This window comes from Oncorhynchus tshawytscha, linkage group LG16 (assembly GCF_018296145.1).
Source record: "Oncorhynchus tshawytscha isolate Ot180627B linkage group LG16, Otsh_v2.0, whole genome shotgun sequence".
NCBI classification, from domain to species: domain Eukaryota; kingdom Metazoa; phylum Chordata; class Actinopteri; order Salmoniformes; family Salmonidae; genus Oncorhynchus; species Oncorhynchus tshawytscha.
Window position 1 is genome coordinate 42,136,122 of NC_056444.1, and position 13,507 is coordinate 42,149,628.

The 13,507-nt window shown below is 39.4% G+C and overlaps 2 protein-coding genes and 1 pseudogene across 5 annotated transcripts in view; 1 reads left to right on the forward strand and 2 right to left on the reverse strand.

The window, feature by feature from the left end:
- Positions 1 to 3,022: 3,022 nt before the first annotated feature.
- Positions 3,023 to 4,128, reverse strand: si:ch211-196c10.15. The gene is made up of 2 exons (XM_042298604.1): positions 3,604 to 4,128; positions 3,023 to 3,573 (listed from the first exon to the last, which is right to left on the reverse strand). The coding sequence occupies exons 1-2, from the start codon at positions 3,877 to 3,879 to the stop codon at positions 3,142 to 3,144; spliced, it is 708 nt and encodes a 235-aa protein (XP_042154538.1). The 5' UTR covers positions 3,880 to 4,128; the 3' UTR covers positions 3,023 to 3,141.
- A 4,713-nt stretch (positions 4,129 to 8,841) lies between these two features.
- On the forward strand, positions 8,842 to 10,334 carry LOC121839682 (annotated as a pseudogene).
- A 347-nt stretch (positions 10,335 to 10,681) lies between these two features.
- LOC112215688 overlaps positions 10,682 to 13,507 on the reverse strand; it is a 29,458-nt gene continuing 26,632 nt past the window's right edge. For 3 of the 4 annotated variants that reach the window (XM_024374944.2, XM_042299173.1, XM_042299172.1), the window contains exons 14-17: positions 12,953 to 13,109; positions 12,145 to 12,298; positions 11,883 to 11,994; positions 10,682 to 11,679 (exon numbers count right to left, since the gene is read on the reverse strand). In XM_024374944.2, the coding sequence (XP_024230712.2) occupies positions 11,507 to 11,679; positions 11,883 to 11,994; positions 12,145 to 12,298; positions 12,953 to 13,109 (596 nt within the window). In that variant the 3' untranslated portion in view covers positions 10,682 to 11,506. Of the gene's footprint in view, positions 11,680 to 11,882; positions 11,995 to 12,144; positions 12,357 to 12,952; positions 13,110 to 13,507 lie in introns of those variants that run through there. The other variant, XM_042299174.1, reaches the window with a different exon arrangement.

Sequence of the window (13,507 nt, forward strand, 5' to 3'; positions counted from 1 at the left end):
ATATGTTAGTCTAGAGATACCTTCAGCCTTGGTTATTAGGACTCTACCTTTTAAAGATAAGTCCCTCTGTAGCCATTGATTTAGTTTCTTCTGGTTTTTTTTTAATAAGAGGGTTAAAATTTAGTAAGCCTCTAGACATGATCCTTTGTAATGGTTATGCCTAAATATGTAAGTTCTTCTTTTACTGGAATACCATAATATGAAGGTGTCACACAATCTTTGACAGCCATGAGTTCACATTTCTTAATGTTAAGATATAGACCAGACGCTTTGGAAAAGGATTGTATCACATTGATCGATATGGGAATTTGGTTAGCGTCTTTCAGAAAAAGTGTAGTATCGTCAGCCAGCTGGCTTATAATAATTTCTTTACCAGCTATGGAAATACCTTGTACAGGACTATTATTTAAAGAATTTGCAAGAAGTTGGGTGATTAATAAAAACAGGTACGGAGAGATAGGACAACCTTGCCTAATTCCTCTCTTTAACTCCAATCTAGGTGAGGTGCCATATTTCAATTTGATAGAGCTGTTACCATTTTCATAGAGAGTCTTAATAGCCTTACAGAAAAAATCCCCAAAGCCAAGTCTCTCAAGGGAGTGGAAGAGAAACTGATGCTCTACTGTGTCAAATGCTTTATAAAAATCTAAAAATAATATGAAGCTATCCTCAGTTATTAGGTCTGAGTAGTCAAGTACGTCTAATACTAGTCTGACATTGTTAGAAATATGTCTGTTCCTCATGAAGCCAGACTGTGTTTCATCAATGATTGCATCCAGGACTTCTTTAATTATTTTTGCAAGTAGTGAGGCTAATATCTTATAGTCATTATTAAGAAGACAAATTGGACGCCAGTTATCGTTGAGCAGCACTTCTTTTTAGGCTTAGGTATCAGTGTTATTAACCCCTGACTCATTGTAGGAGGGATAACATTGTTTTTAATACTCTCTAAAAAGACTTCAAATAGGAAGGGAGCTACTTGTTCAGAAAATAATTTGTAAAATTCTGATGTAATTCCATCAACACCTGGTGATTTATTGTTCTTTAGATGTTTGATAGATTCTATAATCTCTTCAACTTTGATGGGTTCATCACACTGTTTAGATTCTATATCACTGATAGAGTGAACATTATTCAGTGAGTTAAAAAACATATCTGTGGATTCCTGACAGTACGTAGAGCTATACAATTTTCTGTAAAAATTGCTGCAGTATTTAGCGATTAAGTTTTGGTCATCTGTAATAACACCATCAATGTTTAACTTATGGATAGTGTTATTTTTAGAGTGAAATTTCTCAAGTCTAAAGAAATAGGATGAATTCTGTTCTCCCTCCTCAATCCATTTTTTCCTAGATCTAATAAAGGCTCCTTCTGCTTTTAATTTATATATATTATCCAGTTTATTTTGTAACTCAATTAGTTCCATCTTCTCCTCCCCCAAGAGGTCAGCTGGGGACCTCTGAGAAAGGGAAGTTATCTTAATGATCACCTTTTCCTCCTCAGCTCTTCTGGTCTTAGCAAGATTACTACCATATTTTCTAAGATATTTGGACACCTCAAATTTAAAGAGCTCCCAGTTCTTGCAATAAGATTTTTCTTCACAAGCCTTTTCCCAAAAGTGTGAGAGCAGATCTTTAACCTCAAATGTAACTATATCATTATTTAATAATGAGCTATTTAGCTTCCAGTAGGATGCTCTACCAAGGTTCGTATCAGGGGTAAATATTTTGATATCAATGTAAATAGCCTTATGGTCTGTGAGGGGAGTAGTACAAATATTTGTAGTAACACACTCACTATCAATACATTTGGATATAAGCCAAAAATCTATTCTGGATTGTCTGGAGCCTGTTTTGTTACTCCAAGTGAATGATCTTTCGTCCGGAAACCTCTCTCTCCATATATCAGTAAGATCAAACTTTTCCATAAAAAGTATTAAACCCAAATTCTGATTGGTTGGCCTACCTGGGGGCCATCTATCAGTTGAATTATCTATTGTAATGTTAAAGTCCCCTCCTATCAATAATAACGAATTGGGAAATTTAGATAACCAATGAAGTATATGTTTCTCTGTAGATTCAAGCAACTCATCATTCTCATGTTTGGTGTTGTACCCGTAGAAGTTTACAGTAATGAGTGTAATGTCATTGTAACTGATCACAAGACAAATAAAGTGACCAAAGGGGTCACTTTCCGAGTGTAGAATATTACCACCAAAGGTATTTTTCATTGTAGTGACACCAGCAGAGCGTTCAGATCCATGGGAAAGCCAAATATCGTTGCCCCACTTTGACCTCCAGAAGTTGGCATCAGCAGAAATTGAGTGAGACTCTTGAAAAAAGCAAAAATCTGTTCGAAATTGTTTAGCAAATAAAAATAAGGCCTTGCACTTCACATTGTTTCGTAACCCCCTAGCATTAAGAGATAATATAGACAAAGACAAAACAACAAAGATTATATAAAAGTATAAACTGTAGTTGGATGAGTCAAAGACGTAGGAGCAGTGAACGTAAACGATAAGGGACCGAGTTCTGCACCATTTAAGTCAATTTAAAGTGAAAATAGCTTATTCCATAACCTTTGAAATTCAACTCAACTGGAAATTATGTTCAAGACCAAACCAAGGGTTCTTGTAGTAAGAGAGACTAAAAACCCTCTTTAGTGTAATCAGGAACTATTCTGAGAAATAAAACAACAAATAATAATTTAAATAAAAGGGTACCTACTATATTAAGTACATATGAAAACTGATCATAAAATAATTGAATAACAAAATGTTTTACATATAAACGTTCCTAAGACCTTTTTTGGAAATAAGTATTAATAACTAAATAGAACAATACCGTGTAAAGTCAGAGCAGACCTGTATGCCATTTAAAACAGCATCTTAGTTACTGTATACATAAAACATAAATTCAGCTTTCAATCTTCTTCGTAAGTTTGTAAACAAAATATGACTTCTGGTCATACAAGAACAAACTAATGAATTGAAATACCTGAGTATTCCTGTAAAATAGTCACCTGATTCTTGTTAGGTTAACCACATAAGGAAAATGAGAATACCATGGCTGAAACCATCAACCTGTTCCTTCTGGTGAGATTTTAGGGAGGAATATGGATTTCTGAACCGTTGATGAAACCTCATCCTCCGAAGTAAGCAGCCTTCCCCTCACTTCGTGCTATCTTGATCGTTGGCCACAACTTGTTCCTTCTTTCTATGTCTTCCGGGCTGAGATGCTCGGCGAAACGCATACCATGGCTCTGAAGGAAGGCGTTCTTCCTAGCAGATTTCCAGACAGCATCCCTGTAGAATCTGGTAGTGAATAGGATGATGATACCCCTGGGTCTTGAATCGCTTTGCTGTTGCTTCTTGCCGAGGCGATGTACAACGTCGATGGTATCACCAACTTTGTTCTTCTCTGCAGGCAAAACTTCTTGGCAGATACGGATAGCCTCTCCTCGCACATCTTCCTTCTCCACCTCTGGCAAGCCGTAGAGTCTCAGGTTCCATTTTCTTGTGTATTGTTCCAGATCATTGAGATGTCTATGGTAGACATTGTTATTCTTTTCCACCCTTTCCACATTATTGTTATTCTTTTCCACCCTTTCCACATTTTTTTCAACTTTTGCCACTCTCGTTTTCACATCATTCATTTCACCACATGCAAACTCCACAGTCTTTTTCAAGCCTTCGATAACCATGGTGTTCGCGCCTACCATTTTCTCAATGGCATCACACCTGGAGTTGATGAGTAAGGAGAGAGTAGCCACGATGTCAGAGTTCATGTTGGGTTTTTTGGAGGGTGGAGGTTTGCACGGAGTAACCGGTAAAGAGGGGAATTCGTCATCTTCAGCATTCGAAAGCATGATATTATCCATAGGCCAAGTGTAGTTATGGCAGTTGTCTAAAAGCACGTTTCTCTCTTGTTGATTAGCAATAGAACGGCTAACTTTTTCCTTTCTTTTTTTGTCATGGACATGCTGAAATAAATGATCCAATTATCATTCCAGTCACAGGAAAGGTCTTATATCTTGAACAAATAAAGATAATAATGACTAAACTTTTTTTAATTTAAATTTTTCACAATCTTTCTGAAGTTTGGTACGGAGCTCGGTAAAAAAGCGTCTGTTCAAGCAGCCATCTTGGCACCGTCCAATCTAATCATTCCTTTTATGTGACTCAACTCAAACTTGATGTCAAAGATTGTTGTGCTGGCAACACTCGTTGGGCACATATCCAAATCATTACTTTATTTTGTAAATCATAGTCTGATTACTTATGCAACTGGAACATGGACCAATACATTTGATTTAATATCCACTTTATTATCCATCCTTTCAACATTCCATAATCTGAAACTAACCCTGATTCAGATGACCATCCTACCCATGCTAGATTACGGAGACATAATTTATAGATCGTCAGGTAAGGGTGCTCTAGAGCAGCTAGATGTTCTTTACCATTCGGGCATCAAATTTGCCACCAATGCTCCTTATAGAACACATCACATTACTCTTCTGTAAACTGGTCATTTCTTTGTACCCGTCGCAAGACCCACCCATGCTTATTTATAAAACCCTCTTAGGCCTCACTCCCCCCTACCTGAGATACCTACTGCAGCCCTCATCCTCCACATATAACACCCGTTCTGCCTGTGACATTCTGCTAAAGGTCCCTGTAGTATCTGGGATCTACATCTCTTTATATTAGTTACTATGCTGTTACTAAGCAGTAATGTATTACGGCAGTGTTACGTTACTACACCTAATAGAAAATGCACATGCGCACTAGGGTGCCGGGAACTGTAGAGCACGAGGGGTTTTGACTAAACGAAAACTAACTGTACTCCTGTCTCCTGCCTGGTCATTTCTCCACAACACAAATATTACAGTCCCCAAAGTACCTACATCCCTGAGTCGCTGCTCTTTTCAGTTCGCTGCAGCTAGCGACTGTAACGAGCTGCAACAAACACTCAAACTGGACTGTTTTAACTCAATCGCTTCATTCAAAGACTCAATCATGGACACTCTTAGTGAAGTTGTGGCTGCTTTGCGTGATGTGTTGTCTCTACCTGCTTGCCCTTTGTGCTGTTGTCTGTGCACAATAATGTTTTATTTTTTTTAGGGGTGGATCAGCTTAATATTGCGGAAAGATAGTTGCTTCCATCAATGTAATTGTCTGCATCATTTAAAATATATATATCCATATACAGTGGGGCAAAAAAGTATTTAGTCGGCCACCAATTGTGCAAGTTCTCCCACTTAAAAAGATGAGAGAGGCCTGTCATTTTCATCATAGGTACACTTCAACTATGACAGACAAAATGAGAAAAACAATCCAGAAAATCACATTGTAGGATTTTTAATGAATTTATTTGCAAATTATGGTGGAAAATAAGTATTTGGTCACCTACAAACAAGCAAGATTTCTGGCTCTCACAGACCTGTAACTTCTTCTTTAATAGGCTCCTCTGTCCTCCACTTGTTACCTGTTTGAACTTGTTATCAGTATAAAAGACACCTGTCCACAACCTCAAACAGTCACACTCCAAACTCCACTATGGCCAAGACCAAAGAGCTGTCAAAGGACACCAGAAACAAAATTGTAGACCTGCACCAGGCTGAGAAGACTGAATCTGCAATAGGTAAGCAGCTTGGTTTGAAGAAATCAACTGTGGGAGCAATTATTAGGAAATGGAAGACATAAAAGACCACTGATAATCTCCCTCAATCTGGAGCTCCACGCAAGATCTCACCCCGTGGGGTCAAAATGATCACAAGAACGGTGAGCAAAAATCCCAGGACCACACGGGGGGACCTAGTGAATGACCTGCAGAGAGCTGGGACCAAAGTAACAAAGCCTAACATCAGCAAGGGCATTGAAGATAAAACGTGGCTGGGTCTTTCAGCATGACAATGATCCCAAACACACCGCCCGGGCAATGAAGGAGTGGCTTCGTAAGAAGCATTTCAAGGTCCTGGAGTGGCCTAGCCAGTCTCAAGATCTCAACCCCATAGAAAATCTTTGGAGGGAGTTGAAAGTCTGTGTTGCCCAGCAACAGCCCCAAAACATCACTGCTCTAGAGGAGATCTGCATGGAGGAATGGGCCAAAATATCAGCAACAGTGTGTGAAAACCTTGTGAAGACTTACAGAAAACGTTTGACCTCTGTCATTACCAACAAAGGGTATATAAAAGTATTGAGATAAACTTTTTATTTACCAAATACTTATTTTCCACCATAATTTGCAAATAAATTAATAAAAAAATCCTACAATGTGATTTTCTGGATTTTTTTCTTCTCATTTTGTCTGTCATAGTTGAAGTGTACCTATGATGAAAATTACAGGCCTTTTAAGTGGGAGAACTTTGAAAATTGGTGGCTGACTAAATACTTTTTTGCCCCACTGTACATACACGTACATACCAATACATATGCATACATAAACATTCATACATATAACCATATATACATACACATACCTATGTAGATATGCATACTTTTTTTTAGAATATACCTTTATTATTCCCTGCAAACATGACCACCCTTCCCCCAATTGGAGTAAACTAATAAACAATAACACTTAGGCTTCTACCTTCAGTTTATAAATATTATACACATTTTACAGACACAATCTATTTTACAATAGTTATATTTTGTTTTTAGTCCATCCTCCATTTCTTTGTTCTTAACTGACTTGCCTAGTTAAATCAAGGTTAAATAAAAAAATAATACAATAAAAAGCACGTTTGGCAGCTATTACATCCTTGAGACTTCTTGGGTATGACGCTACAAGCTTGGCACACCTGTATTTGGAGAGTTTCTCCCATTCTTCTCTGCAGATTCTCTCAAGCTCTGTCAGGTTGGATGGGGAGTCTTGCTGCACAGCTATTGTCAGGTCTCAAGTGCTCAGAATATGTGTGAACTCCTTCAATACAGTTGGAAAAGCATTCCAGGTGAAGCTGGCTGTGAGAATTCCAAGAGTGTGCAAAGCTGTCATCAAGGCAAAGGGAGGTTACTTTGAAGAATCTCAAATATAAAACATATTTTGATTTGATTAACATGTTTTTGGTTACTACATGATTCCATGTGTTATTTAATAGTTTTGATGTAAAAAAAAGAAGAAAAACCTTTGAATGAGTAGGTGTGTCCAAACTTTTGACTGGTAGTGTACATGTCGCAAGTAAAAGCAGAGTTGAAACAATTCCATGTCTAGAAGGTTAAAAGCAGCCTCTGACTTATAGGAAGATGTTACACTTTTTCCTTATTATTCTATGAGTTTTATTTGGCCATGTAAAGTCTTATGACCAAGTATACTTTTTTAAAGAATGTCTGAAGAGGGGTGATTGGTATTGCCATTCTAAAGAGGTTTATTTTACCTGTAAGATTTATGGGAATATTTTCCCCTTTAATTAGGTCTCCTTTCATATTGTTCAGTAACAGGATAGTTATCTTTATATGTTTGTTGTCACTTATTAAACATCCGAAACCATAGATTTTTTGGTCCACTTAAAGGATTGCTGTAGATCATGAGTTTTTCTTTAACGCAATTATTTAGTTTTTTTCCCCACGTTCATTTTATATGCTGAGATTTTAGATGAATCTCCTCTTCTTCTTTTTTTTGTTGCAATTTCTGAGTTAATGTTTTGAGCAATTTCTGAGTTTTCAATATTGGTCAGGTATATCAGGAGATGATCTGCAAATAACTTGAGTTTATATTCCTGTTTATCAATACTGATACCAGTTACGTTTGCGTCCCGTCTAATTCTTTCTGCAAGCAGTTCAGTTCCCAGTGAAAACAGGACTGGGGGGAGGGGACAGCCCCGTCTTGTGTCCCTCTCTAAAGCAATTTCATCAATGTATTATTTTTGCATTATTTCAGCTGGAAAGTTGAAAGCTTCCAAAGTTTTGAATAGAAAAGGCCTCCCATAAATGTGTAGCTTATTGTATTAAACTGCAACATGTTCTTGTATTTATTTGTGTCAATTTTTTATAAACCGTGTTTGATTGATATGTATCAAGTCTGGTAAGACTTTTGCCATTCTATTGCTTATGAGCTTTGTTATTACGTTATTGTAACAATGTATTAAACTTATGGGTCTGTACTCAACAGTGGACTCTCCAGATTGTCCTGATTTTAATATAACTGATTGATATATGGAACTAGGAAGCACTGAACTGAGTGACATGTGTGTTGTCATTTGTGTAAATAGTGGCGCTACTTTCTCACAAAATGTTAAATATAATTCTATGGGAAGGTGTTCCATTCCTGGTGCTTTTTTCCGTGCAAATGTTTTAACAATGTCTAATATTTATTTTTGAGTGTTTGAGGGTCTAAGAAGGCTGATCAATCCAACTGTTTAATTCGGATTTGTATCGATTTTCACAGAAGCTTTTAAAATGGTCATTAATCGCGTTTTCTAATTAACGCATTTATGTCTTTATCTTTAAAAATGATAACTGGTTTGGCATGTAGTCATTTTGTGAGGGCTTGGTTCTGATGGGGAACGACAGCTGAACTAAGCCCATGATGCATTTACAAGTTATAATATTCAAGAATCAAAGGCTATATATCGTTAATTTAAAAGTAAAAATATATCATGCAGTTGCGTATAATGAACTGCTCGTATGCATTGAACCTTTCTAAAGGCTTTTACAATTTCCTCTTGAACAAATACTGCATTTTCTTATGAAGAAATCAGAGGTTATTCACACTACGGCTCATTTTAGTGTTGCAGTGGTGGAAATCAGCTCGCTCGCTCTCTCTCTCTCTCATAGACAATGTCTTTTTATTTTCCTTCCTGTGGAAATATCCCCCCTCCTTGTTATCATGGTTCAGAATGTTAGCTTCAAAGAGTGACAACCAGGTCAGTCTGAAACAATGAGTCTGTTTTTATTGGAGTTTGAGCTCTCAGTTCTTGTGTTCCTTTCTTATTCACTCAACGGTCTCTTCCTCCTCCAGTCACACATATACAAGAACCTGGAGTTCGGGGTTGACCTGGACCCGCGAGTGGCTCTGGTGGGGCCTAACGGAGCAGGAAGTCTACACTACTCAAACTCCTGATAGGAGAGGGAGATGGCACCATTTCAGTCAACTCTTGTTTTACCATATTGTAATGACAGTAGTGCATACATGGTAATACCCCTCGTTCTTTGTTTGGCTCTCCAGCTTCTCCCCACTGACGGCATGATTAGGAAACATTCTTGTGAAGATTGGCCGATATCACCAGGTAGAAACATTAAAAGTTGCCTGGTATTCCCAAAGATAGCCATCCCCTGCCGGTCACTGGGTTTTGATTGACAGGCATACTGCTTTTACGCATGGATGTTGCAACTCTGCAGCCAAAGTCCTAAAGGCCTTTGTACTTCACACCTATTCTGGGTCAGCACATATGCTTGTTAATGTGTATCTGAATGTATTTGATATATGATTTATTTATCTGCAGCATCTGACAGAGCAGCTGGACCTATCTACCCGGAGATCAAGGAGATGCGGAAGATAAATCGGCCATTATGGCCACACTGGAAAATAACAGGTGAGATCGAAGAGCTCAGTCTGGGCCCATGAACCACCAGAGAAGCATAGACCAAATCAGATTGTTCACCTGGTACAGAAACACTGTTTTGAAGTGAACCCTATATCGAAAGTGTCTATGGCATGATTGTTGTACAGGAATTTGTAGCAATTTCACATGCTTTTTGGAATCAAATCAAATTTATTTATATAGCCCTTCGTACATCAGCTGATATCTCAAAGTGCTGTACAGAAATGTGAAATGGAATACCTGTTCCTGTCAAACCCTGTATCTTCCCCCCAAAAAAATATTCCAATCCTCCACAATCATTGAAGCATTAACCTGTGGTGTATTCTGATGGGCACTTCATGATGGAATTAGATTCCTCTCCAGAAAAAATAAATATTGAAAAAAAGTTGGATTGATGAAATAGTTATTCTAGAGCATGGAAACACGTGTACTCTTACACGTTCTTGTGCCTTACCTCTGTCCACTCCGCTAGGTGAGTCCGATAAGAAACCTGTCGGACGGGCAGAAGGGTTGGGTGTGCTTCGCCTGGCAGAACCCACACATGCCTTTCCTGGACATCAAGACCATTAACGGCCTGGCTGACACCATCAACGACTACGAGGGCGGCATGGGGCTGGTCAGCCACGACTCATCCAGCAGGTACCACCATTATGTACTCCATGACCGGGCACTTGACCGGGCACTTATTTGTACTTCACATCACTTAGCCTAATGTGCAACACAATTTAAAACCCTGCCAGGTCAATAGAATCGGGGAGAAAAGGGACATGTTTTCAAATGAGGTTTGTTAATTTCCTATCATTCTGATATAGAGCTGTGACACCAACTGTTTGTTAAGGGCAATTTCACCCACCTGCTTCCAGCTCAGTCTGCACTCCAAATGGCTGATTTCACCAGAAGCATGTCAAAGTGCATTATAGAATACATTCCATTGTGCTGACATCATCAAAAGTGTATGCAGCAGCTTTTATGTCATTAAGGATATTTCAAAGTGACTTGTTTTCCTTGTGTAAAAGAGCCTTAAGGATGCCTTATTTTTTATCAAACGTTGTATGGCAAACAGTGTCTGAATAAATTGATGAATTGACAATTTAATATTTACCATAGTGGGGGTTCTTTAAATAAATAAAACACATTCAAAATGCCATTTTTTATTAATTTAGTATTTTCCTTTGAGAATGTAGGGAATACAGTGCTATTATCCAAAACCATTTACATTAAGAAAATAAACAGTATTTTACATTGTGTAAACAAAATGAGAAGCAAAACTATTTATGAACTGATCGCCGCTTTGGATTCTTGCTGTTGAACCCAAACACTCAATATGCAACACACATCATAGCCCACTGCTAAATGTGAGAAGCCAACCTCTTTCTACAACCACTAGCATAATGCTAAACCTTCCAGTTGCTGGTTAGCCAAATGCTGCCTTGGCTTAAACCACCAAAAAATGTAATTTAACGACATTACAGAACGGGAGGTAACTGTTGGAACTGGATCATCATCATAGCCCTCTTTAGTAGCAAATCACACGGATGTACCTTCGTAGTGTTAACTGATTCATTCGAGAATTCAGGCAGAAAAATCTTGGATTTTAGGTGTTATCCCTGATTTAGTCCCAATCTTAGTTACCTGTGTAGTGCTAGAGAAAAGAAACAGGATTGAATTTGGGAAACGCTGCATTAGAGGCTCTCATTTTAGAAGTATAAGAAGGCACCCTTCTAAGGTTTCAAAAGCAATAACAGTGGGCTTGTGATTGAGCGATTAGTGCCACTAGCTGCAGTTGAAGCAGTGCATCTAGACAGAGCTGGGATAATCGTCACCCAGACTATGCTGAGCCAGTCAGCTAGGTGCAGCGTGACACTTGGGACTAAGACCACCGAGCACAGTCGTAGCTACTAGCTAGCAGTCCCGAGCCTCAGCAGAAAGGGCTGGAGGGTCACCTCAATACTTAGTCTCTCTACTGATTGTCGTCGTCTGAGACCTGGTCAGGTGGGATGGCCCGCGTGTGGCTGGCCCGAATGCTGGTGATGTGGGGACAGGAGGCGATGAGGTTGGAGATGCCCGAGGGGGTCACACCTGAGCCTTCCAGATTTACCTGGCTCAGATGCATGCGCTTCAGGAACTTCAGTCCTGAAGGAAACATAATACACAACAAGAACGTATGTCAAATTCCTTCCAGCTCTAAATGCTGGTATTCCATCTCTAAACCTCAATTGGGATTCACCGGGCATCATTGAAAAAGAGACCATGGTCGCAATAGGGATTCCCTTACTTCATGAGTATTAATGCTGGAATTCAATGGTAGTAATTGTGGATAATGAGTGGGACCTTACCGTGGTCAGTGATGCGTGTGCGGCGGAGGTTGAGCTTGAACAGCTGAGCACAGTGGACCAGACCTCTCCTCACCACCGTGTCACCCACCTGAGTACTGGCCAAGCTTAATACCTGGAACATAAAGAAAACATCAATGCCACTAATCATAGTATGTAGTTTCAAAAGTTTTATAACGGAGCTCTCTTAGCTCTATTACCTTATTTGTAGAGTTTTATCAACTGATACAATAGTTGTCTATAGGGTTACATGTGTGCTCCGTACCTGCAGGTGTGGCAGACAGGTGATGAGGGCAGCCACTCCTCGGCTGGTGACGGCTGTGCGGTCCAGACACAGCTCCAGCAGCTCCTGCAGACTGCACAGGGAGGGCAGCCCCATGTCTGTCACCTGGGTGTTACTGAGAGACAGCCTCTTCAGTCTGGAGACAGGAGCATTTCTATCAGGGTCTTATTCAGTAATGCTCACCGTAACAAAACCTTTTTGCAACGGAAAGAAAACCAAGCATTTTTTTTATTGGACAGGGAGTCACACCCTGTTTCAGTCTGTTTTCTTGTGTTTGGTTCCTAATGAATACGATCCAGGACTCCTTCATTTACAACAATGTTAGAGGCAACTGTAGGCGATGCTGGTGAATCAGCTAGAGAAGTGATCCTAGTCCTTGTGAGCAATAGTGTACAAGTTCTTGTTCCATCTCAGCACTAACATAGCTGATTAGTCCCACCAAAAATTGGGGGATTAATTACTGCCTCTGGCTGTGGTAACGATTAGTCTCATATTGACACCTAAAGCGGATAATGTGTGCATCCCAAATGGCACCATAATCCCTATATCGGCATTTCCCAAACTCGGTCCTGGGGCCCACCATAGATGTACGTTTTGGTTTTTGCCCAAGCACTACACAGCTGATTAAAATAATCAAAGCTTGATGATGAGATGGTTATTTGAATCAGCTGTGTAGTGCTTGGGCAAAAACCAAAACGTGGGAAACGCTGTCCTACGTAGTGTACTACAATAGTACAAAAGGAATAGGGTTCCATTTGGGAAGCAGAAAATGTAATGAGAGTGATCTGACCTGGTCATGATGGCCAGCTGGGTGACCCCGTGGTCAGTGACGTGTGTGTAGTCGGTCAGGTCCAACTCGGACAGCAGGGACAGTCTGGAGAGGAAGGTCAGGCCAGTGTCCGTCACCGAGTGGCGTCCAGGCAGGGTCAGCTGGGTCAGCCGGAGACCTGGGGGGGGTACAGACAGAAAGAGAGATAATAATTTAGTAAATACAGTACAGAAAAATGATAAAGTGCCGGTCATACAAAACATTAACATCTGCAGCAATATTCCCCTCTAAATCAGGTACTAGACCGCAGGAAACAGGAGACGGGACTTAACAATAACATTGATTGATTTTTAATCAAAAGCAGGACTGCAAACCTTGAGGCCCTGATTTGAATAGTCCTGCTGTACATGCTAGGGTTTGGTGATGGTCATGTTCAAACATCATGGAGAGGTCAATAGGCGGGAACAATGCAATTTGAAGGACACATTGGTTATACCAGAACTGTGATTTGGTAATAATGTCCTTTTTATTTAAATTGTTACAAATCATTGTTTTATTTAAACTGTGTTAGATTTT